General features: G+C 46.9%; 7 protein-coding genes across 7 annotated transcripts; 2 read left to right on the top strand and 5 right to left on the bottom strand.

Moving 5' to 3' along the window:
• Window positions 1-1682: 1682 nt before the first annotated feature.
• On the bottom strand, window positions 1683-3446 carry BGW36DRAFT_396081 (serine/threonine-protein kinase KIN28; the record flags this gene model as incomplete). The annotated part of the gene is made up of 2 exons (XM_046218121.1): window positions 1683-2698; window positions 3401-3446. 2 exons carry the CDS (start codon window positions 3444-3446, stop codon window positions 1683-1685), a joined length of 1062 nt encoding a protein of 353 aa, XP_046072721.1.
• Window positions 3447-3455: 9 nt separating this feature from the next.
• Window positions 3456-4061, top strand: BGW36DRAFT_260924 (IGR protein motif-domain-containing protein; the record flags this gene model as incomplete). The annotated part of the gene is made up of 1 exon (XM_046210069.1): window positions 3456-4061. A coding segment is annotated over one exon (606 nt), but the record flags the coding sequence as incomplete, so codon positions are not given.
• Window positions 4062-4218: 157 nt separating this feature from the next.
• BGW36DRAFT_375733 (14-alpha sterol demethylase Cyp51B) lies at window positions 4219-6495 on the bottom strand. The gene is made up of 4 exons (XM_046215801.1): window positions 6037-6495; window positions 5777-5974; window positions 4671-5726; window positions 4219-4591 (listed from the first exon to the last, which is right to left on the bottom strand). Exons 1-4 carry the CDS (start codon window positions 6280-6282, stop codon window positions 4520-4522), a joined length of 1572 nt encoding a protein of 523 aa, XP_046072723.1. The 5' UTR covers window positions 6283-6495; the 3' UTR covers window positions 4219-4519.
• Window positions 6496-6799: 304 nt separating this feature from the next.
• On the bottom strand, window positions 6800-9780 carry BGW36DRAFT_375737 (putative cell-cycle checkpoint protein kinase). The gene is made up of 6 exons (XM_046215802.1): window positions 9384-9780; window positions 8759-9299; window positions 8114-8706; window positions 7926-8056; window positions 7859-7875; window positions 6800-7811 (listed from the first exon to the last, which is right to left on the bottom strand). Exons 1-6 carry the CDS (start codon window positions 9576-9578, stop codon window positions 7162-7164), a joined length of 2127 nt encoding a protein of 708 aa, XP_046072724.1. The 5' UTR covers window positions 9579-9780; the 3' UTR covers window positions 6800-7161.
• Window positions 9781-10433: 653 nt separating this feature from the next.
• Window positions 10434-16883, top strand: BGW36DRAFT_293582 (putative phosphatidylinositol 4-kinase; the record flags this gene model as incomplete). Its single annotated transcript, XM_046211011.1, has 10 exons — window positions 10434-10643; window positions 10701-13403; window positions 13462-13570; window positions 13627-13761; window positions 13813-14176; window positions 14224-14595; window positions 14651-14903; window positions 14956-15159; window positions 15259-15546; window positions 15603-16883. 10 exons carry the CDS (start codon window positions 10434-10436, stop codon window positions 16881-16883), a joined length of 5919 nt encoding a protein of 1972 aa, XP_046072725.1.
• Window positions 16884-17578: 695 nt separating this feature from the next.
• Window positions 17579-18280, bottom strand: BGW36DRAFT_294379 (uncharacterized protein; the record flags this gene model as incomplete). The annotated part of the gene is made up of 2 exons (XM_046211092.1): window positions 17579-17889; window positions 17971-18280. The coding sequence occupies 2 exons, from the start codon at window positions 18278-18280 to the stop codon at window positions 17579-17581; spliced, it is 621 nt and encodes a 206-aa protein (XP_046072726.1).
• Window positions 18281-20410: 2130 nt separating this feature from the next.
• BGW36DRAFT_293912 (YT521-B-like domain-containing protein) lies at window positions 20411-22390 on the bottom strand (the record flags this gene model as incomplete). The annotated part of the gene is made up of 3 exons (XM_046211039.1): window positions 20411-21007; window positions 21067-21583; window positions 21693-22390. The coding sequence occupies 3 exons, from the start codon at window positions 22388-22390 to the stop codon at window positions 20411-20413; spliced, it is 1812 nt and encodes a 603-aa protein (XP_046072727.1).
• Window positions 22391-24110: the final 1720 nt, after the last annotated feature.

The raw sequence follows: 24110 nt of genomic DNA on the forward strand, positions 1-24110 counted from the left end.
ACTTTTTGAATAGGCGAGGGAAATAATAGTTGTTGATTAAGTATCAGGCAAAGAGTATCCATCCGATTTGAGTTGAGGATAAGTTATGAGAAGAAACAGGTGCTAGGTCGATTTGTATGCAGAGGAAGACTGACATTACCGGGAGCTTGCAATCCCACCCTGAACCTCGTGGATGAAGAGACTTTTATAGCAATTATTCACTTGCCACGATAAGACTGACCTTTCGAAGCCTCTCGAGCTCTAGAGAGCAGGGATGACGAAGGGTCGAGTGGAAGGGATTGTGATAACACAAGAATAACGAATTCAAGATCTCTTATCGTGAGGATGGTAGACGCGTCGAACAATGGGTATGAATCGTGAGCAGTTAGACCAATCTTTTGTACACTGTAGAAAAAGAGAATAGAAAATCAGATTCCGGCGACTCAGGAACATGCGTCGTGAAGCCGAAAGAGGTCGTTGTTCTGGGGTTCGCAGGGAAGCTCATAAGGGGGAAATTAGCCTGTCTATCCCGAGTCAGGCGTGTTGTAGCGTTCTTTCCCGCAAGGCACACAACTCACAGGCCAGGGGGCTTACCGTAGGTGCGGGGCTCCTGGTCTTTGGATTTAGGCATTCAATCATCCTCATTGGCCGCCGGGACTTTCAAGCGCTGCTTAGTGCGGATGATGGGAGTACCAAGAAATAATATAATAATAATGATGATAACAATAATATAAAAACACGTAGTGTAGTGATTATCTACCATTATATAATAAATTGAGCAAGAGAAGAGACAAATGACGAGAACACGAGACAAGCTGGAGGACGTGTCCGCATACAATATCATAGTATTGATAGGTAAATACAGGAATAGTATAATAATATTTTTCCGCTGAGCACCAAGACTGGCATTAGAATCGTGCCCTTTTTTTGGAACTGGCCAATAGGAAGCCTTTCTTTTTAACTTAAGTTCGAGGTGCCCCACTTAGATCCAGGGCTTTTACGGATGTGGCCAACCACGGTCAGGGACACAACAGGAGTTCGGCGGATGGGGCCCGTGGTGATCACAACACATTCTCCATTCATTTTCCTCCAGCTCGAAAGGCCAGAGAGCAGCAGTTCGCTTCATGGCTGGCCAATGGCCCTTATACAACTAGGAGGAGACTAATGCTTAAGACCGATCAAAACGTTATTTACATATATTAAATCGGTTACCAGCTCCATAATCATCATCATCATCATCATCATAATAATTCCACTATTCCTTGATACTCACAGAGCTAAACGAGACATGTCTACCTATAAACCCAAGTGTGCAATTGAACTAATTGCTCTCTTGAAATCGACACTGACGCAAACTTCGTCGGGAACTAGTTATCTTACTGATGCATTGCGTTCGCGTCACATGCCTCAATGAGCTTGTGTAGTCGCAAGCGCACTGAAAATTATGTGGTTTGTATCACAACAGATACCTTGGCTACTTTGCTCTTGTGCACTGCGAGACTGGCTCGCTAGACTCAAAGTTTCGCCCATCTCGGATTTTCATGGTACCAAATCGACCATGAGCGCAAGAACCCAATAGCAATCGAACTTCATACTTATATGCCGCGTGCAGGTCTTATACCGCCTGTTTTCAGCATCTGTTCACTTTCGTCATGGGGACAATTCCTGTCATGTTATAAGCCCAAATTATTGCATGGCAAGAATCATCGAACGGCACCGAAGTCCAGTTGTCGGGCAGCATTCTTGAACCGGTCGTCGTCATCCTGACCCGCCCGACGCGAGAGATCATTGCCCATTTTCTTAGAGCCCCCCGATTTCTTTGGAAGAGCCTCCTTTGGGGTTGGTTTGGGATCACTTCTCCACCAGCTGTGCTCTAATATCTTGCGCGTCGAATTTCGCTTGCGCGGGTCGAGAGTGGTCATAGACATCAAAAGATCACCTCCAACTGGTCCCGCCGTTGGAAATTGACGGAGAAAGAATTCTCGTCCTTGGAGGGGATTGACCCGATCTCCCGGCGGCACATAGTTAGGTAAGCTCGTTACTCCGGGCCAGTTCTCCTCGGTCGGGGTACCGAATGCTTCGCTTATCTTTGCGATTTGATCCATGTCGCTATTTCCAGCAACGAAAGGTACACGAAGCAATAACTCTGCAAATACCATGCCTATAGACCAAACATCCACCACGGCAGAGTATTGTCGGGCACCGAACAAGAGTTCCGGCGGTCTATACCAGCGTGTGATGACCTGATGTGTCATATTTAAATAAGGGTCTGCGAATGAACGAGCCAGACCAAAGTCAGCAAGCTTCACTTCTCCATCTGAAGCGATCAGCAAGTTGTTCGGCTTGATATCGCGATGTATCACAAAATTCTCATGGCAGAACCAGACGCCCCTTACGAGCATACCCATCCACGCTTTAATATCAGCCAAACCGTACTGAATATTCTCATCTTTGATCAACATCTCAAGGTCTCCGAGTGGCAGGTACTCGAGGACAAGATTTAGGTTTCGATCTTTAGAGGAGAAAACATCGTGCAAAGCAATAACATTGGGATGAGATAATTCTTGTAAATATTTGACTTCACGAATAGCATCCATCGACAAGCCGTCTCGATATTCTGCATTGACTTTGATTTTTTTGATTGCCACGAGAGACTGAGGCTCCAGCCGCAGATGTCCGAGATACACGACAGCATATGTACCTTCACCCAGTTTCCTATCTATGAATCTAGGGGTTAGTATTTAAGAAGGGCGTACGGAGGGTCAACCTACCTTTAACGTATTTCCGTCTCACGCCTTCATTTAGCTGTCCTGTAAGTTCCGATGCGTTTTTTGCGACAAGGCCCTTGGTTTTAGACACTGAACCGTCTATGATTGAGCCATCAGAAACAGGCTGAGAAACCATAGGGGATACTGCCATGATGTAGGGATTCCTTTGGTGTCTAGACTTTGTACGAACCCTGGCACCGCAAATGTACTAAATCGAGGGGTAAAAACGAAAAGGGGAAATTTCGCCTTTTTACGTGACTCGCATGTTAGCTTTGAAAAAGGACTCGTCGGTGGAGTATAAAATAGTACGTCAGAACGCATGAATTTATTGATGGCCGTGAGCTTGGAGTTGTGATTGTCGGGAGAAGGCACGGACTAAAGTTAATCCAGCAGGAGCGTTTGGCACGCCCGTAAAACTTCCGCTGCTTCCTGTCTATGCGTGTTATCTGGACAGACAGAAAAAAGGAGCAATTGAAAGAAAATTGCATTTCTCTTCCGCATTTACATATTTGTACCGGTAATTATGATTCTACCTTCTTTTGATGCCACCGAACTGTTCCTAATCTTGTTTTATTTAGTGTTCCAGTATTCGGAATGTTAACTCCAAGGCCGCGCCTGGGCGTGATGCCTTCCAAGATGCTTGGAGCCCTCACGCCTAGCTGGAGATGTGTTCGATGCTTCCACCAGCGAAATACTCATTTTAGCGCTCCTTCGCCCACTCCATTTGTCCCCGATGTTGAGACTTTTTTATCGTTGATCGGTCGTGATATGTCCAAGCACGCGAGCAAATTCTCATCCTGGGAAAGTCTGTTCTCCCTCACGTCCTCTGAATTACGAGACCTCGGTATTGAACCCGCACGACAAAGACGATACCTTCTTCGGCAACGCGAGAAGTTCAAGAATGGAATATACGGCCCCGGCGGTGATCTAGACACGGTTGTCAATGGTGTCGCTCAACTCCGGGTAGTCGAAGTGCCTACAAACTCAACGAACCAAGATACTCAACCTATCGCATCCGCTACCTTAACCCCAGGAATGCGAAAGCTCATTGTCAATTTGCCGCCAGATGTAGAACATTACGAGCACAAAGGATCTAGTGTTATCCAGAAATTTGCGCACATGAAAATCCACCGAGGATCTATGCTGAAAGGCCCATATCTTCAAGTAATTAAAGGCACCAATGGATCAGCAGCATTAATCAAAGCTACAGAGGGTATGTGGGAAGATAAACGGGGGCAGAAAGTCGATGGTGGTGAACGTCGTCGCGCCGAAGTACGAGCAAAGAAGAGAAGTGCAGAGAGGCGCTTAGCTAGTACTTGATACACATTGTGAATATTTGTACACTATCATACTATGACCCTTACATTTCAAACCTGCAACTTGCGTAAACATGGTGCTTGAATTCAACTAATACACTGTAGTTATTGCAAAGGCAATCATTATGAAGTTACTCAAATTCTTGTAGCAACGGTCCCAGAGATCTGTATATAAAAGCTAAACTTGCGTATATTTTTAATATATTAGTCTCTATTGACAGCGACTTGTAGGATTCATAACGGTAAGCAATGACACAATATTAAATAATATACAAGAATCAACGGGTCGAAGACAGTCCTAATCCAAATAACGCTCCCTCGAAGAAAATTACTTAGTTATTATTCGTAAGAAATGTAGGTAGAAACTCATCGATAACACCTCTATCTCTCTCTACACAAGGCGATAACAAGTGACATGATCCCTTTTTTTTGTTCTTTTTTCAAAGCCCCGAAAATTTACGCCTTGGCAGACTTGTCTCGTCTCTCATATTGAATGATCGAATTCGCCCACGGCTTTGAGAACAGGGACTGTTTGTCAAAGTTAATCAGAGTACAGTTGAAGTTGGAAGTCAGGTTAAAAAAAAAAGCCTGCGGGTAGAATACTTACGGAATAGTCAGTGTCAGGAACGCCTTTGACGCCGGCTAGATTTTGAAACTTGAACTTCCTGACCAATGCCGCAGTGATGGCTCCTAGTTGAACGTACGCAAACTGCTCACCGATGCAGCGATGACGTCCAGCACCAAAGGGCAAGTAAGGGCTCCCAGCACCCTTGCTGATCAAGCCATAGCCATAATCAACTTGTTCATCGTCTTCTGTGGTATTTTTTATATCATCCCAGCGATGAGGTTCCCATTCTAGAGGATTGGTAAAATGTTCAGCTGATCGGGCAGTAACGCCAGGTGACGACAGAACATTGTGAGACGTAGGGATGGTGTAGGGGGTTCCTTCCACGGGCATTGGGTTCTTCACAGCGCGAATGATGGAATGGATAGGAGCATGTAAACGCAATGTTTCTTTAATCACATTTGCCTGCAGCTCCAATTTCTGCAAATTTTCATGACTAAGCGGAGGGAGGTCGGATCCAAGGACTCTAATCTGTTCTTGGTACAATTCCTCGGTGATATCTGGCCGCGAAGCTAGGCGAAGGATAATCCACGAGATGGTAGAGGACGACGAGTGCTGACCAGCCATTAGGAGAGCGATCATCATATGAGCGACTTCAATATCCGGAACTTGTGTGCCATCCTTGTAAACACATGACATCAAATTCCATACCATGTCTTCAGAGTCTTTTTGACCTCCGGCCTGACGACGTGCCTTGATTATTTCCATGTATGTCTCGGCCATTCTCTTCTGGGCATGGTCGCGCTTGCGGTTATGTGGAAGAGGCGCCCAAGGGAGCATGAAATTGATAGGGGCGAATCCCATGTCAAGGTCGTGGTACAATTCTGCAAATGTTGAATCGAATTTGTCTCGCACTTCCTTTCCTTGGAGAGAACGGGAAGCGGTATAAATGGTAATTTCTGCCATGGTTTTGCAAACATCGAGGGTAGCCTGTTGACTTTGGAGGGCGCTCGATGATGCGACGAAGTCATCAACTTCCTTGGTGATGAGTTGAACATAGGATCGGAGGGCATCCGCGGTCAGTCCGAATTTGACAAACTATTTCACGTTAGTATGGTGCCGTTGACAGGATCAAGAATGCTTCCTACCTTCTTTTGCTCCATAAGCTTGGCATTAGGACAGTCGTAGACAACATGTTTGCCGAAGACCGGTGTAGTCAAAGGTGAGTATACTTCCTCAGCGCATACATCGCGTAGCTTCGCATTCAATATGAAGTCGTTACCTTTTGTTCCCAGAAACACGGTTGTCTTCTTTCCCAGCAAAACGAAGGTGAAGATATCGCCATACTAGGTGTATTTAAGTCAGCTCATAGAACAAACCACGCCTCACAAGTAGTACAGGTGCGCACCTTTTTCCGAGCATTGAAGAAGAATTTGTAAGGGTCCATGCCATAGCTGATGGTGCTGCCAATGAAAGGGAACCAATGAAACACAACGGGGGGCTCATTTGGGTTTTTGAACAGCAACTGAACCAAGACATTTGTGACTACCGACAGCGCGATCAAGGTCAACAAGGCCAACCCAACGACCACGTAGATTGACTGCGTTGAGCATTGCTTGCAGATTCTGTCGATAATGGCGGCGAATAAACCCATTGTGGGAAATTACCAGAGAATGAAACACAGGTGAAAAAGCGATCGAATTAGCACGATGACTGGCGGGGCCTCATAGAGTGAGATAATCTCAGGCTGACCGAAGGAGCAGAATCGAGCGACTGTCAGTGGGTATAGGGGATGTCAAGCAGGAAGCACCGAAGATCGAGGTGCCGTACGAAAGAAGCGGGAAATCACGTTCATCGCAGCATTAACATTTGGCGAAGAAAATAATGCAGCTTAATTAATATATATTACTGGCTCCTCTGCCCAGGGGCTCGACGGTGGCTAGTCCCATTCGGGCCTAGGTGATGTAGGAACTGCCATGGAGGCGTGTGGTGCCTGATAGCCTAGGCATAAATGCGAGTCTCAGCCAGAGAATGCGTGGCTATTGCTAATACTAAATGTGCGGGTGGCCGATCTAACCGTGTCACGCCACACACTTGGCCACTATCATTCACATGCTGTAACTAGATAGTAACTTAGCATGCTCGACAGAGAAATATAGTTCCCGAGATCCTTTCTGTAAATAGAAAACTGCTTTGAATTATTTCCACGGTTTCCCATAAAGTAGTATTTTATCCTTCAATGATATCTAGTAAACTAATTGATAGTCATCGCATGACAACGAGGTCAAAACATGACCGTATTGACACGCCAACTTTTCCAGCGAACACACCTCGAGTTTCCCTGAACGCCCTCCCAAATAAAATACATGTACTAGACGAGGCCTGTATTATAATCCTGACTTCATGCATCCGCCAAGATGTCAATATATATACAGCAGTAATCCCTTGCTCCACTATGTTCAAGCACCAAGAGAGACGCCCGATAAACACGCACCAGTCCTACAAACTAACAGACAATCCGAATATGTATATTTTACCGCTTGTCACGTGGATATCGACTATCTGGGTCCTCCTCGAACAAAACGGGATCTCCGCGACCGCCCATGTTGATGAAGTCAGTCGGAGGACGGTTAGCGGACGGAGAAGGCTCATGGTGTCCCTTTTTCTGACCAGCATGGTTATGAACGCGTTTTCCGGCCGCATTTTTCCGGAAAATTTTCACCTGCGAATCGTCATCCTGGACAATCGTGCTGAGTTGAACATCATTGATTGTGCTGAGCAATGTGCGTTCCCGTTCGACCTTGCGTTTGGAGAAGTCCAGGTTATTCATTGCACCAGTCAAGCCATCCGTGCTATCGGTAATGCTTGGACCGTTGCCTGTGATCCAGGGATGTTCCAAACACTCGTCAACCGTAATTCGGTGTTCCACATTGACTGTAAGCATTCTATCGATAAGGTCCAGGGCAACATCGCCAACTGAGTCCCAATATGGCGAAGGGTAATCAAAACGAGCCATCCTAATCTGTTGAGCGAGGTTGTATGGGTATTCCGGTGTATAAAGCTCGTCGGAAAATGGTGGAAATCCGCAGAGACAGATGTAGAGAACGACGCCCAGGGACCAGATATCCACAGCCTTTGTGTAGCGCCGATGCCGGGATTCTTCTAGAATCTCCGGTGCAACATCTTTTGAGATCAGTAACCCTGTGTACTAAAGCTAGAATTATACTTACAGCTCGGGGTTCCACACCTAAATACCGTTAGATTGTGAGAATTGTTTGACCAAAAAAATTGACTTACAATGTAGTAGTGAACGAATCTTCACCAATAATTTTAGCCAGACCAAAGTCAGCCAACTTTACAGTTAAGTTCTTATCCGCCAAAAGAATATTTTCAGGCTTGATGTCACGATGTACAATCCCCCGATCATGCTGTGATGCCTTGAATTAGTCATGACTAGTAAACGAGTTTGAAAAGGAGATGCTCACGAGGTACTTTAGCCCTTGGAACAACTGAATGAATACCTTCCGAGTGTCATTCTCAGATAGCTTCGAGTTAGCGACGATGTAATTAAAGAGTTCCCCATCAGGGGCAAGCTCAAGGACTAAATACGCTCCGTCACGTTCATCAAACGTATCTTTGAGACACAAGACATTAGGGTGATTGACACTCATCAAAAGAGCAATTTCCTGCTGAAGGGTGTCCGATTGGGATTTTTGAGACTCGCTCTGACGTCTTTCAAAAACTTTCACGGCATATTTTGTACCGGTAGCTCGTTCTACGCAGAGATAAACAGTCGCAAAATGGCCTTTTCCGAGTTGCTGCAGAATTCGGTACTGCTGCCGAAAGCCATTGGTATCTCTCGTTCGAGGATACCGAAAGACAAATCTAGCCTCGTCAATAATGGTAACTTCATCGCCGTCCTCGAGCTCTCGGTGCTTATTGCGGCCTAGAATAGCTTCGTTGACAAAGGTCCCATTACTAGAGAGGTCCTCAAGTACAGCGACGACATCCCCATTCCTAATTTCATTGAAAATTAAGCAGTGGCGATTGGATATCGTGGGGATGTTCAGAACAAGGTCTAATATTATCAGTTTCGTCACGTCTTCACTCTATGTTTCTGTCTGGCTTACCGCATTCTGGATGACGCCCGATAAGATACCCGCTAGGAGGTAAATCCGGCGAATCTTTGTTCTCTCCACTATTTAGTGATTTTGACTGAGATTTGGAAATTTTCGACGATGTATTCGTCTTTGTATCAGTTGACTGAATGCACGGACTCGTCTCACAGTTATTTCTTTTTTTGAGAGCAAGAGAGGCCCCGGACTTATCATCTAGGGGAATCAAATAACCCCAGACACCTTCGGCAGCCTCATCTTCCACATCGTCAGCGAACGCACGAGGAGGATAGACGAATTGGGAAAGCGCCTGGGTGTCTCCGGGAGGGGATGAGAACGCGGGCAATTGCTCCTCGGATAGAGGCGTATGGCGTACATCAGGTGTCGCTGTTAGGTCCTTTTGGATATCTGTAGCAGTGGAGTCATGGTGTGTCAGTGGCGTTGGGAGATACGTGTTCTTGATGGGTGTCTTTCCAGTGGTTGCCGTGGTCTGCGAGGAAATACGCTCTGATCGTCGCGGTTTCTTCGAGTCCTGTGCTTGGTTGTCGAGACTTGCCTGCTCGATCCATGACAGTTAAGTTAGTGACGGCCATCAAAGGATGTACATAGCGCAAAGCTGGTAAAAAGAAGTGATCCGTACTCTGCCACGCTTCAAGGAGCTTTTTTCACTCCGAGGCGCCATTCTTACTCTCCACGCGTAGAAGGCCAAGACCTTTCTGCCTGCAACGCGGCGGAGAGAATATAGATGATGCGGATGGGCTTGGTAATTGGAAGTAGCAACAGCGGACCAATAGTGACAACAGGCTGCCAATTCCCCGCAGAGACGTCTGAACATGCAAGAAAACGGTGGGAACAGGTCTCGCGGCTGCTGGGAGAGGCGTGAATAAGGTCAGCGGCAGAGAGCCTGGAGGCGGGCCCACAGCATGGCCGAGACGGGTAAAGCAGCATCCAGGCCGATGAGGCTGAGTGATGAGGCTTATGTACATGTATGGCATCATGGTTGGCTCCTGCGATAAATTCCAGGAGACAAATAATTTATGTATCCCTGCAGCTGGCAACCTGTGGTTATCTGGAATCCATGCATCTACCTCCCAGCACGATCCTGATATTTGTTAACGAAAACAAATAAACAGAGGGAAACGAGTCATACGCCGCGTACGTAGACAATCCGTAATGTCTACAAGATGCCCATGATGACGCACGCCAGCAGTGCCAAATCCACAGCCTGTCAATTACTCAGACGTCCAAAGCATCAATGTCAGAGTACAATAAACGCGATTAAATAATATTGGATAGTAGTGTTGGGAGTATGTACTGAGTATATTCCGCGCCCCCACCAGCTCGCTCTGACTGGCTCCCCCGGTTCCTCAGCAGCTGCCCCAACAGCCGGCATGTGCTGCCGCGGACCTTCCCAAAGTAATTTACTTATTATCTTTGTTAAGTACACTTGTATCACTATTCACATACTCTTCTTCTTACTTCCCTAGTGGTGATCTACGGAGCCTATATTATCATACTGCCATCAGTGGCCCTTCCCTCCTCACAAGGCTAAAAGACTTCATCACAAATGCCCCTGAGCCAAGCAAAGACTTGCAACCTGTAACGCGTTCCAGTCAACTCGAAATTGAATGCTCGCTGCGACTCACAATGGATGCGTCAGTCTTTCAGAGTCCACCCTATCCTTCCGGGAATGCTAACAAGCGCATGTGTTAGATCTTCGACGAACATCAGGCGCTCCGCATTCGAGCGACTCGCTGCTTTCAATGCACTACGACCAGGTCTGAGCGACAGTGACCAGGATAGCGGCCCACCCAGCGACAGTAGGCGTAATGGCCTACGGCCAAAGGGTCTGCTGGACGCAGTTCTGAAAGGACACCCCCCGGTATCGCGAGTACCAATGGTCTGTTTGTCATGCTTCAAACTTCGCCGTCGAACCGGAGGCTAATGCTAACTACAGACCATCCGAGAGCTCGAAATTCTACTCGCTTTATCCAAAAGCTCGTCAAACGTCTCCCAGCAAGACCACGCCCTCCGACTAGCTTCACAACTCTCCGAATATTTACCAGAGTCCCATAGTCAACTGTTCCAACCCTCACCTTTCCTACTCGACATAGAGCCGTCTCCATGGGAAGAATTAACGCGGAGTTTGACGGAGGCCCTTTTATCGCTGAGTGCAAATCACGCACCTGTTTTCGAATCTGCGAAAACAGCGGTTAAGGAGTATCTCAATAGCTATCTACAGGCAGCGGATGCCTCAGTCTCTGGTCCAGATCGATCTGCTCAGTTCGAGACTCGTCATGATTCAGCGGAAATTATAGTGCTTACAGTTTCATTGGTCGGGTTTATGGAAGGCGCTTCCAGATTCACTCATTTGTGGACTACCGTGGAAAAGCTGGACATTATTCAGCAGCTACAAGAGGTCCTATCGGAGAACTTTCTCGTTGCTGTCGAGACCGCCTCTTCCAAACTTCGCACCTTGAGCACAGCGGACTCTTCTCTGCGAGAGTGGCGCAGATATTCTCGAAAATACGCAGCCCAAAGACGACCTCTCGGTGCTATGTTATTACAAAAGGGTCTTATTAATCTTATCAAATCTTTTACGACTACAGCTGTTTTGGGCTCTTCCGTTATGGATGACGACGCGTTCTTGACTAAGTACACCACTGAATTTAAAAGGACAATAAATCATAGCGGAGACAATGAGGTTTCATTTGTGAAGCATCTCACGAGTATCATTGGAGATGAAATTCAACTTTTACAGGATGGTGCAGATTATCTGCAAATAGGTTCACCGTGGCAACAGGACCTCGCTTTCTCAGTGAAGGCATCGGCCCTAATAGCTTTTTTGAACTGTACAATATTGGACGAGGAAGTGGCTGATATTGATTTGTTGCTGTCATGGCTTGATGATACAATTACCGACCCAATTCAGATGGCTCGTTTTGATCTAGCAACTGCAACTCTCAAAATTGCGGCGAGTATCGCAAATTTATTCCGCGCAAATGCCTCCAACCTCAGCCAATCCCTTCTCAGATTCATTGTGCAAGGTAGCCCGAATGCATCCATAGCTTCGGTTGCTGCCAACTGCCTTGCGAAGATCCTTAACATCTTGTCCCAAGATTCTGAAGATACTGTGATCACTACTCTGTACTCACTGGGTAATGTTTTGAGTCCAGCTGCCGTAAGTGCTGAACGACAAGCTCAGCCTTCTATCGAAACAGTTGAAAACAGTGGCAACATGGATACCTATTACTCCAATACAGAAAGTGTGATCTCGCTGCCTGGCAATAGTGAGGAGGAAATAGTAGTGACCCATCGCAACGTCATCCATGCAATCGTAACCTTAGCTGTCGGGCGTATGAATGAAAAAATCACTGCTCTGTCCCAATCAATGCTGCTTCAAAAAATCGGCAAGATCAACATTGTTGTTGACGCATACATCATTCAGGAAACTGCCAAGTTGGCACTTGCCAGCAGACAGTCGGAATTTCAGCTGTTGCTGAAGTTTTATGCCCGTCTTCATCGGGAGGGTATGCTCAGAGGCCACAGCATTATTATCGATGCAGTCCATAATGCGAGGATCTATCTCTCGTATTGCTTGAGACATAGCCCATCTCACTACAGGGTTTATCTTGTACATTTACTTGAAAGAATCATCAGTAGAGGGGATGCGACTGACTACGAACACAGTCGACAAAAGGATGTAGCATTATCACCAGGTGACATTACACCGTTCTTGAAGCCGCTTGGAATTCTGCTGTCGTGGCAGAACGAAGCGGCAGGCCAGTCTGCTGAGGCTTCTAACTACGACGAGGACACAGCCGCTCTCTTCCGTGACGCCTGGTTTAATATTGCGGTACATGGTATAACACTAAAGTCCGAAATGGGGAGACTGTACCGGGACGAACTACGGGCTATTGCAGTAAATTCCCCGACACTAGTCCCTGAAAATCGCACTGAGATCTTGGAGAGTGATGTTGAACTCAACGTCATTCTCAGGCGTGGTATGACGCCTCAACGAGTGGCTGAACAAAAAAAGCTACTTGTCAAAGAGCTACCAGACCGTGAGTCTGATATCAAGCGCCTCACCTACCAAAAGGCCATTTTTCTCAATGCCAGTTTACTAGTTGAATGCCTTCGAGCGTCATCCGGGCATTGCAATAAGATATTTTTGTACTTCTTGGATCCTTCTCTGAAATCATCAGAAATGGGTACCTGCATGGATGCCGTCGCTGATAAGGTTATTAGCACGTACTTGTCGATAACTCTGGCTGGCAAGGATCAAGACTTTTCAGCTCCATGTTTATCAAATCAGCTCTCAGGAATCTTCCTCTACTGTTGCCATCGCATCAGTAGGGTTCAGGATGTTGCTTTATCTTGTGCAGGCAAGATCATCACTGCGTCCCCATCCTCTCTATGTGACAGAAATTCTCTTTTTGTGCTACTAGACCTTCTCACTATTATGTGGTCATCCTGCCTCGAAAATGAATTGGATGAATACGGTTGGAAGTCCACCTTTTCAAAGGGTAAGGTGCAAATCGCACTATCTGACAATTACGATTCGCGTAAACGCACTTTGGCTGCATTTCATGTCCAAGCGAAAACATGGGTCACGATTGCAATTAATATCTCTCCTCTAGATGTGAAGGGTCTCTTACAGGTAACCAGAAATGAACTCGCTATGCACAGGCCAAGTCATAGTTACTAACTCATGCTAGACATACCTTTCAGAATATGTAGATGATGACACCTACGGGGATATTTCGCTAGGACGCTCATTCGCCCTCGATATGGCTGCTCAGATTCCTCAGGGCGACCAACGATTGGGTTTGTTTCCCGTGATTACAATTGTCAAATACCTTGCTAATCCATCCGTACACCAGGTTCCATTGACAAATACGGTATACAAAATATCAACTTCGCCTCGGATTTCATTGCGCAGTACACCGCACGACAAGAATACAGGTTCTCGGAGGTTTCTTTGACAAATGGCCAGAGAATCAAGGCCCAAACATTTGGTAAGCCGAGCCGTATACATTTTGGTAGCCTTGACTTACGAGAACACCAAGTCACCAATGGTGCTATTGACTCTAATATACACCAGCCTGTCAGAATAGTGGCTGACGATTTGGAACGGCTCTCTCGACGTATCTCCACTGGCGACGAAGTATTTGGTGATGAAACTCGTCAGTCTCTACGAAATGCAGCAGCAGTTATCTCCAGGGGCATGGAAATCCAACCAACAATCATCCATTACTTAGTCGGTATACCATTTCAGATATTCACTAAGGAGTCAATCAAGTTTGGCATCTCAATCTGGTTGGGTGTAATTCACGAAAATCCCGAAGCAGAGTCCAGGGTCTTGACAGAGATGGTAGAAGCTTGGGAGAGAACTGTAAGAAGAAGAAAAGGGTTGTTTGATCCTTATTTTGAGTAAGTTGCCATGATATCGACTCTAAACGAAGATAATAACCAAGCAGGCACCCCGACCCTTTTTTTACCAACATTGAGCTGCTTCCATCGGACAAAACAGCCCTTCTTCGACAACAACACAAGGCGCAGGATCTCTTGTCTCCACATTTCCGTATTCTGCAGTTCTTCGACAGTCACTTTAATGCCATTCGTTTAGGCAACCCCCATTCTCAGCGCATACTCACTCGAATGATCAGCAGTGCCCTCCTTGGCTTAAAGCACACCGGGGGTCATCCTCTAGCACGTGAGGTTCACTTCTATATCATACTTTTAGCACTGAAGATAATACGATTTTCGACAGCACAAAGCGACACCTCCAGATGGAAATTGAAGGATTTGGCTCTGTCGGCTGCTCTCAGTTGGTTCAGGCACCCTGCCAGGTAGGTTGACATACCGTTTGTCCCTATCTTGAGAGTCGCTAATTTGAGTAAATAGATGGTCCCTGGGTGGGAATCGACTACAAATGAAAGCTGAAGATAGAGTTTTGGGTGACCTAGAACTTGCCCTTAAAAGTCTCGCAAATCTAGGTTCTGTTAATACAGGGCCTCGAAAATCTTTGAGAAGTAAACAGGAGCTTTTGCAAATTCTTATTGAGAACGAACGAATGCGTCTTAAGGTTTGGCTCTTTCCGCTTGAACAGGAACGGAAAAATCACATTACAGGTTTTGGGGGGAAAAGTCAACCTGAGGTTAGTGCATCTTTCAAAGACTTGGGATTATTAAAGACTAATAAAATTGAAGGTCGTTGGTTCACTCTTACAAATAGCTTGGAACGAGAACCCAAGCCTAGCCATCCAAATAGCGACCCGATTTCCCTCACAGAAGGTTCAACATGAAGTTCGCTGGCTGCTTCTCAATTTCCCCGAGAAAGCACTGGATGCACCTGAGAGCCTTGAGATAATGTTAGGCACTGCTTTACCGTCAGACATTTCCTTTCAACTGAAGGTTTGCTAACTCTTTTTATTATGTCTTCCATCCACTTTCTTCAATTTTACTTCATTCGCTTTGTGGAGAAAACAGACGCATGAGCTAATGTGAAAGCAGTATCTCCTATATTGGGCTCCTGTCGCACCTATTGAAGCATTAACATTCTTTTTACCGGCATATGGAAACCACCCATTCATTCTACAGTATGCCATGCGAGCCCTGGAAAGCCACTCTATCGATGTTAGATTTTATCTTGTTCCACAACTTGTACAAGCCTTGCGATACGATGCCTTGGGCTATGTTGAGCGATATATTTATGAAACTGCAAAACTTTCTCAATTATTCGCCCACCAAGTCATTTGGAACATGAAGGCAAATGCGTATAAAGACGAAGATTCTCAGATTGTATTCATCCCATTGAACCCTCTAATGAGTTCGCACAGACGCTAACCAATAGATAGCCCGACTCAGTCAAGCCTACGTTGGATAGCTTCATGGAAAGATTAATATCAAGTTTCTCCACGGACGAACGCGACTTCTATGAGAGAGAATTTTCCTTCTTTAACGAGGTTACCGGAGTTTCTGGAAAGCTACGACCGTTTATCAAAAAGAGTAAACCTGAAAAGAAACAAAAGATTGAGGAGGAACTACGCAAGATAAAAGTGGAAGTCGGAGTTTATCTGCCAAGTAACCCTGATGGAGTCGTTGTTGGCATTGATCGAAAGTCTGGGAAGCCCTTACAAAGCCATGCAAAAGCTCCGTATATGGCTACATTCAGAATCCAAAAAACCAGGCCCGTCGAGCGAGCCGTCGATAAAGGTGCAAGAGAGAAACAGTTATTACAAAACGGCAGCAAAAGTACATCGGCAGAGCACTCAAGTGAGACGTACGAAGTCTGGCAATCTGCTATTTTCAAAGTCGGCGATGATTGCCGACAAGATGTCCTAGCCCTGCAGTTGATAGCCGCTTTTAGGAGTGTGTTCAACTCAGTTGGGTTAGATGTCTGGGTGTTTCCTTATCGAGTGACAGCTACTGCTCCTGGATGTGGCGTCATTGATGTTTTGCCGAACTCCATCTCTCGAGACATGCTTGGTCGTGAAGCTGTTAATGGACTTTACGACTATTTCGTTTCAAAATATGGCGGAGAAGAGTCCACAAGATTCCAAGAGGCCCGAACGAATTTTGTCAAGAGCATGGCCTCATATTCGGTTATTTCATATTTACTGCAGTTCAAAGACCGGCACAACGGCAATATCATGATTGACGACGCCGGACATATCATTCATATTGACTTTGGATTCTGTTTCGACATAGCACCTGGAGGTGTTCGCTTTGAAAGGGCTCCGTTCAAACTTACTTCAGAGATGGTGGCTGTCATGGGAGGAGTGCAACACGTTGCTGGTGGGAATTCTTCCGGAACACTGCATATACCAGGTACTCATGGCCACGATCCGACGGGCACACAATCCTACAAATGGTTCGAGTCACTTTGTGTCAAAGCATTCTTGGCGTCGCGTCCACATGCTAACAAATTCATTCAAATTGTGACGATGATGTTGGACAGCGGGTTGCCATGTTTCAAGCCAGAAACCATCAAGAATTTCCGCGACCGCTTTGTTCTGGACAAGAGTGAGAGGGAGGCAGCGGATTATATGCGTGATTTGATTGACAAGAGTTATCTCAGCTTGTCTACCAAGGGATATGATCAATTCCAACTCATGACCAACGGTATCCCTTACTAGTCGTGTATTCCGGCATTGCAATGCCAAATTTATATAGCCTTTAATGAATTATTCCAAGATTACCAAGCTGTAAGGGTTAGACCAAACATTACGTCGGATTATGAATAATTATATAGCAACATAGATACAGTACTATGTATTGCTGGCTTGAAGATACAACAAAAAGTTCATTTTTCCACACTATCCTAGGTGTTTATGATTCAAACCACCAATCAAAAAATCATGGGCTATGCTAAATATGAAGAACTATGCACTGAACCAGTCAGAAAAGAAAAACGAAAGCGCATGTGGTGTGTCAATCTTTGATACTGGTGGTTGCAACAGGTTGGAACTGTGCTGCGTAGAAAATACTCGAAACGCCTATAGCACACTGCTATAACGACAAAAATGGACACAAGAAACCGGCATGGTTACCATGGGAAACGAACATTCCGAATACATGGGCAGACCTGTACTTGGTTCGTGCATCTTTATTCTAAGATGCCTATCAATCAATCATCTTGCAAAATCAAGCAACCGTCTCGGGTCTCCGAGAGCCAGCATTTGTATGCAATCGCTGATGGCCAACCAGCAGCCACAGCTTAGCGGATACTACAGAATCATGGTCGTTGCGAGCGTCACGTGCTGACAAAAAGGAGGACCTTCCTATGTGTGTGTGCATGAGCGGTAATGTAAGCAAGACAATTGGAGCAAATCTAGTCCATGAAATCGGCACGAAGAATTTTCTCTTGAAAAAAATCCGGCTTATTCTGCCTCGGCTCCTTGGGCAGTTCACGCGAAGGCTGCTCCATTATGGCAATAGAAGCTGCGCGTTGGTGATGAATCTGCGGGTCACTATTTATCGGGGACTGCTGGTTTGAACCCCCAATGGAAGGGGCGCGTTCGGCTCTGTTCCGAAGAGCAGCGGACCAGTTAAATCCTTCGCCTGTAGGTCGCCATGACAGGTTAGATCTTTCATTTGCAGAGGTATTTTTGCTAGTACTTGCAGAGTGTGCAGGGGAATTATCTTTGGCAGAGGTAGTGTTGGTCGACGATGCGACGTCGCGCTTCGTCGCCGGAGAGAGTGAGCTGGAAAAGGAATATCTACCATTTCCTGTACCAGTTCCACCACGAGCCTCCCTTAATGCCTGAGCGCCAAATGACGCCCGTCTTGCAAAGGGCGATGTAGGATGGTTGGGGGACGCGCTCTCATTATCGTCGACAGCCTCTTCAAAGCTCCCCGAACTTGACAGACTTTCACGACGAGGGGGTAAATTGGAAAATGGCGAGGTCTGGGTTGGAGAACCAGACAAGCCCAAAGTGGTAATTGACATCCGTCGTGGGTTAGACTGTGCACTGGCTGCGGCCGTGGTTATGGGGCCGGAGAAGGAAGAGGGTCCAGTCGAGTTGCTATTCATAGTTGAGCCATTCGGTCTGGAGAAGAATTCGGTGAAGGAGCCCGGGGCCAAAGAAGCACGACGCTGGGAGGGAGGAGATGTTGACGTGGGTGAATTTGCACGATCAGTGGACATGACACAATGATTGATGTACCTGGTGGAGAGGGATGATTTCAAGAAGGATCACGGGCGGGCGGGAAGCCTCGCGGACGACAAAGGTATGGTTGTAGGCGAATAGCAAAGAGCAAAGAACTCTGGACAGAGTGTATGTGGGTGTAGAAAGGACGCTGAAGCAGATATGATGTCACTGTTCAGGGCATTGCGGGAGCGTCATCAACAGAGCAGGAAGATAAGAGGTCGTTCAGCCGAATCTTCTTATCTATTGTGATGGATACCGGTCACCTTTTTGCGCGAAGAGTGGTCGGAGAGCAGTTGCAATCAACGGGAGATCCGTGGGAATTGGGGAGTATAATCAGGAGCAAGAGAGACGACAGCTTTCTTCGGCCGAATTGCCCTTACATACGACCGGGGGCAGGTATTGTAGGTCTTTCGTCCTTGGCGGTATTAACACGGCGGGTGGAAGGGAAATGAGCGAGTTGGTAGGGGGTGATAACGAGGGAAGGCGAGCAATGTAGAGAAGAATGGGAGGATGCTGTTTTAGCTTCTGTGGATGGCCAGCAAAAAGCGGGGAAGGGAGTACACACAACCTTAGTCAGGCGGAAGCTGGCGGCGCGCCAATGGGCCGGCAGCGCGCAGGCCAGTGGTTGCCACTGTCAGATGCCAATCCTTACTCTGAAAATTGTATGCTGTGTCCGCTTCCGGCCAGCTGCGATGCTTTCCTTGGCTTTCTAGCCATACAGCTCCCGCCGCCTCGAGCCAAGCAGCACGTCCCCAGCGAAATAGCAATCAGTAAAATAGAACGGAGCAAACGAGTAAAATAGCTAAATAGTACGCAGTATCCGTAGGAAGTGGTAAGTAGCAGCAAGGGCTCAGGACTAAGAAGCTAAGAACGGCCCTGGTTGGCTCCCCCCGCAGTAGCCCCGCTCTGCCCAATGCTCATCGCCAAACAAGCTCACCGTAGCCGGAAACGGGCTAGGAGAACTGCCCTCGCATAGGCGTGCAGCAGATAATAAGATATCGTCCTGCATCCAATTACAGGTCACTTGTCGTGCTCGGCCGTGCTGAGGCAGTTGGTACCAAGTCAATGACGTCCTCCATCTTCCACAGTCACGACCCCAAAATCCGGAACAGCCACAACCAGGAGTGGGAGCCGCTAATCAGGATCGTCGTCGACTAATGCGGACTCTTGGTGCATCAGCGACTTGTCCTGCTGGGCCAGCACTTAATATACATCAGACAAGGCTAGGGCTCTATCATAGCCCATTGTTATTCGTATTCAGGGAACCCCACCCTTGTTAGTGGCTAATTCTTCATATTACTGTTCACCTCGGCCGTGCTGCAGCTTTCAAAACATGCTGGGTGTCGCGTGCTGGACTCCATCTTACTTTTAACTCGAGTTTATAAGCTGCCTATTGTGAAATAACCATGACAGGATCCCATTGAATACCTCCGTTTGCATGGTTCTATCATATGTACTTCATGTGTTGTCGGCATCACATCAATGTGTTTTCTGTGGACACTTGTGCCAGGGATACCATCAACAATTGTATTTAATATATGTAACAGGCAGCCTACGTAGGTAGATGTACAATGCCCACACGCCAGAGATGATCACGCCAGATGATACTACAAACAAGAAAAGAGAAAGGAGCGAGACAAGGAAAATCGTGTATTCAAGGGTCGTCTGTCTAACTAATGCTACTTCTCGCTGATGCTCCGTCGCTCGTGTATTCCTGGACACCGACAAAATTCACTGAAACATTAGAGACTAAAATATAAAGCAATAAAAACATACATAGCGCTCATGATACCTCCCTCATATTACTCGTTTCCCGAGATGCCATTAATCAAAGATGAACCTCCGAAAAAGTTCCTGCGCCTCTCCGTGTTTCTCTTGATAAGTATATCAGTTGATTTTTTGGTGTTCGGAAGTTCCCCACCCGGACCGCTGCCCAGAAGGAAGGAGCGAGCCTTCACCCTCCACCTTTCACCATTCACCATTCACCATTCACCTTTCACCTTTCAATACAATTACCGGCTGCCCCCGCGATGGTCCTGCAGATGCTGGTGAAAGAGCTGCGTCAATCTTCTTCCAACGCTGGGTTCTATCTCAGTGCCATCGCGAGCAATTTTGACCTCGCGGTTGGCGTTCCAAGGGTTACGCATTCCTCGAGTGCGATAGAATTGAACACGCTCGGTTGACATCCATTGTATTCGAAAAGGTTTCCCTAGAGACTGAGCGCCCGTGGCTCCATTGTTCTCGCTCATCTCGACACTTGCTTCATCCTTCAAGGCATCCCCATCAGCGCCTTGGCTCTCGCTGCCATCATCGTCTTCATCGTGACGACCCTCTATATCATCCGGATCGTCATCATCATCTGATGAGTCTGCTTCCCAGAACGTCGTCCCCCGAGCCGTGTCGTCGATTATCCTCCCTTTAGGCGCCGTTGCTGTGGCTTCTGTGGGTGTTACCTTGAAGTCGTCTGCTTCAATCAACCCCCTCTCAACCCGCACTGGCATTTCCAGACTGAGGGCGTCGTCATTACTGATAGGGGAAATCATCCGCGCGTAACCGAAATATTCTCCTGATTTATTGGCTGAAAAGATCAGGTAGACATTATCCGCAGACTATTCATTAGCGTAAGCAATTGGACAAGAGGTCGAAAAAGACGGGGGAAAGCATTCACCTCATAAGCTTCATTGAAAATGGATTCGTTATGAGTCTGTGTTGCCCATACGCCACTTTGACGGCTTAATTCAAGATCTTCTACTGTTAAGCTTTTGACAACAAAGAATCGCTCTGGTACTCGTGCCAGCTTTCGAGGCGGACTCGGGCTTGCGTTCTCGCTCTCCGCAGGAGTCACCATATGATCGTTGTCTTGTGCTAGAGAGTTTCGATCACCGACGCGACCAAGTGGACCAGAGCCAGGCAGAGTCACACCTTTCCGTAATCTGCACACTAACCTCATACCATGAAACCTAGAATCCTGAAATCTAGACAACGCCGCGGCACAAGCACCCTCGCTCTTATAATTCACAAAAGCACAGTTGCTTTTCGATATCAAAAACACGCTTTCGATTTCGTCGGTTGCATCTTTAGAAAAATGGTCCTTCAGATCGACAACATTAGCCATTGGAGGAAGATTTCCAACCCACAGGGCATGGCCAGACTGTTTTGGTTTACGTGGTGGGCCTCGTGGTGCGCTGGATGCAGCCGGCAGCGACAAATTCGATGGATTGTGTTCTGTACAAGCCAGAAGTCAGCTATCACAAGCTTGTCTGCTATCACCAATTATCCCACTGCAAGTCATACGTACCCGAAATTTTAGGAGCCCGCGACGGCTTCATAGGCGAGGATCCGTCAACAATTGTCTGAGAGACGTCGTAGGTTGCCGCAGACACGCCCCTTTCAATTGCTTTTCTCGGTGACATGTGAGGTAATTGAGAGTGGTGGTAGTCCTTTGGAGGCTGTTCGCTCATGCGAACATTCGAATTCGCTTGATTATTTTCAAACCCAGCGTTATATGAATGTTGTGAGTAGTACGAAGGACTATACACCGCCGGTTGTGTATTCACTGTGGCGCCTCCTTCGTGGGACGGGTGATACGCTAAATATCCAGTGTGAGGCTGAGAATGATGATGTATATATGGGTGCTGATAATTCGGTGAATATGGTACGTTATACATTGTGTTCCCGGGATTCTGGCAAACGTAGGGCATTTGCTGGACGGGATACATGATCCCTTGCGACTGGTGTGTTTCAATAAACTGATGCTGAACGTTGGTTTGTCTAAAAGGCAGAGATGCATTCTGGTAAGTAGGCAATGTAGAACTCATGCTGACCATATTTAGCGGTGGCGATATTTTTTTATGACTGTCCGGAGCTGTATAGCTGTGCGATGCCGGTTGATATTCGGTGCTAGGTGGCCGAGGTGTTTGGTCAACACGGTGTGTTGCCTTTATAGGCTCTTGTAAGGTTTGAGAAAATTCATCTGGAGATGCTATTAGCATAGAAGTCTCACGTCTGTCAGGGAGGTATCGGGTGGGCACAAACCCGAGTGAGCAAGATTTTCGGCGGATCCAGATCTTGCTTTGGGTGGTAAATGCTCCTCAGCAACCTCGTGTCGAGAGTGCACAGGAGGAACATCACCCATGGGGTCGACTTTGGGTTTAGAAACCAAATAGATGTCGACTGCCTTTCTTGTTTCCTGCATCCGGAATTAGGTTGAACGTGTCCGAATTTGAGCCCGAATAACAGCCAATCAAGCTACTGAAAAGGGGGGAAACGAGTTAACAAATGGGTGCCACATACCGCTATGAGACAAGTATATGGGTTTGCCTTAGGTTTTGGTTTTGTCCTCAAGGCGACTATTTGACCTGATTTGCAGTGCTGATCTCTGAGAACTCGGATGTTAGCAATGTTCGACAACAAGGGATCTGAAGGGGGAAGCGGAAATCGATGAGAAAATAGAAAAAGAAGAAAAAGAAGTGACCAGACAAAATAATTTCACAAGGCAGACAATATGGTGAAAACAATTAAGAGGTGTAGGGGCCTCAGGGAAGATCGACCATGTGTGCGAAAATTATTTCCACGTGATTGGTGACAAATTTTCGGGATAACAATACTGAATTCCTTCCCAAGTGGAGGAGCGCGAGAGAGGAACTTGCCAGGTAGGCGAGTGGAGCGGGTGAGGAATGGGGGTTCGTGAGTCAACTCTAGAACCACCAGGGTAACAGATAGGTAGACTCCCGGTTTTCCACATCTCGTACGTGATGCACAAGAAGGACAGGACAAACACGAGGGCTTAGTGGACTGAACGTTGTATGCGGTGTGGGAGGAAATGTACATTGAGTGAGTATTCATCAGCCGCTCGCAGTAAGATACTACTGGGGTTTTTGAACCTTCAAAGGCAGCATGGCGCCGCAGCGGAATGGGGGAGAGAAAGGAGACGAGGTACCTTACCTGGCGGTTTAATGATGGCTCTCTGGCCAGTCCTCTTTAGGCCACAATGGCGCCGCCTGGGGCTGGGGGCTCTTCGTTGATGCGTTATCAACGTCCAACTGTTGGGATTTTCAACTCCGAATTTATGACTCGGGTAAACCGAGGGGGAACTTTCTTTATATACCTCCTATCTAACTACTTTCACCGGTAGCACAGCTCGATTGTGATGGGGCAGCTGAAAACGAATGCAAATAACCAAACGCTTACCGCAATCGCCTGCAGATGAATGCCCGCCAGACTCCCGCGACGCGGTAACGAACCCGCAGGGATGTTAAAGCTAACCGGCCTGACAGAATGATTACTGTCCCTCAGCCAAACAATGGCCTTTAACTGACAAGGTGGAGACGATAGCTCTGCCAAATGCTACCGAACGCCACAGAGACTCACCAGCCCCTCCACGTCAAGAGTTGCTGATTAAAAGGATGTTGGGTTGCTGTGGTAGAGATCACTAGGAAGATACTCAGTAGAAGAGAGGCAACCGATTATAGGCTGAGTCTCCACCTGACTTCTTATTCTTTGCTCTTTTCGCTGTGTCTCTTCCAGTGGCCACACGAGGCAAAATTGCTGCCTGCTCAACGGTGGATATACGATTGCTGCAGATCAATGTTTCGAAGGGGTAAGAAGAAACAATTGGAAGATCTTTCAGTGGGCTAAGAGGGGAGAGGAGTGAAGGCTGGTGCTGCCTTGATCGTCCGAATCACTATTTATGGATTTAAAAACAAATCAACA

This window comes from Talaromyces proteolyticus (genome assembly GCF_021365285.1).
Source record: "Talaromyces proteolyticus strain PMI_201 chromosome Unknown BGW36scaffold_5, whole genome shotgun sequence".
NCBI classification, from domain to species: Eukaryota; Fungi; Ascomycota; class Eurotiomycetes; order Eurotiales; family Trichocomaceae; genus Talaromyces; species Talaromyces proteolyticus.

Coding starts and splice junctions, on each gene's coding strand:
- BGW36DRAFT_375733 (XM_046215801.1), bottom strand. CDS start 6,282: ATGGGTTTATTCGCCGCCATTATCGACAGAATCTGCAAGCAATGCTCA. Junction 5,975..6,036: donor TCTTCAATGCTCGGAAAAAG/GTGCGCACCTGT, acceptor AAATACACCTAG/TATGGCGATATCTTCACCTT. Junction 5,727..5,776: donor AGCTTATGGAGCAAAAGAAG/GTAGGAAGCATT, acceptor AACGTGAAATAG/TTTGTCAAATTCGGACTGAC.
- BGW36DRAFT_375737 (XM_046215802.1), bottom strand. CDS start 9,578: ATGTTCAGACGTCTCTGCGGGGAATTGGCAGCCTGTTGTCACTATTGG. Junction 9,300..9,383: donor GCTCCTTGAAGCGTGGCAGA/GTACGGATCACT, acceptor TGGATCGAGCAG/GCAAGTCTCGACAACCAAGC. Junction 8,707..8,758: donor CGGGCGTCATCCAGAATGCG/GTAAGCCAGACA, acceptor TGATAATATTAG/ACCTTGTTCTGAACATCCCC.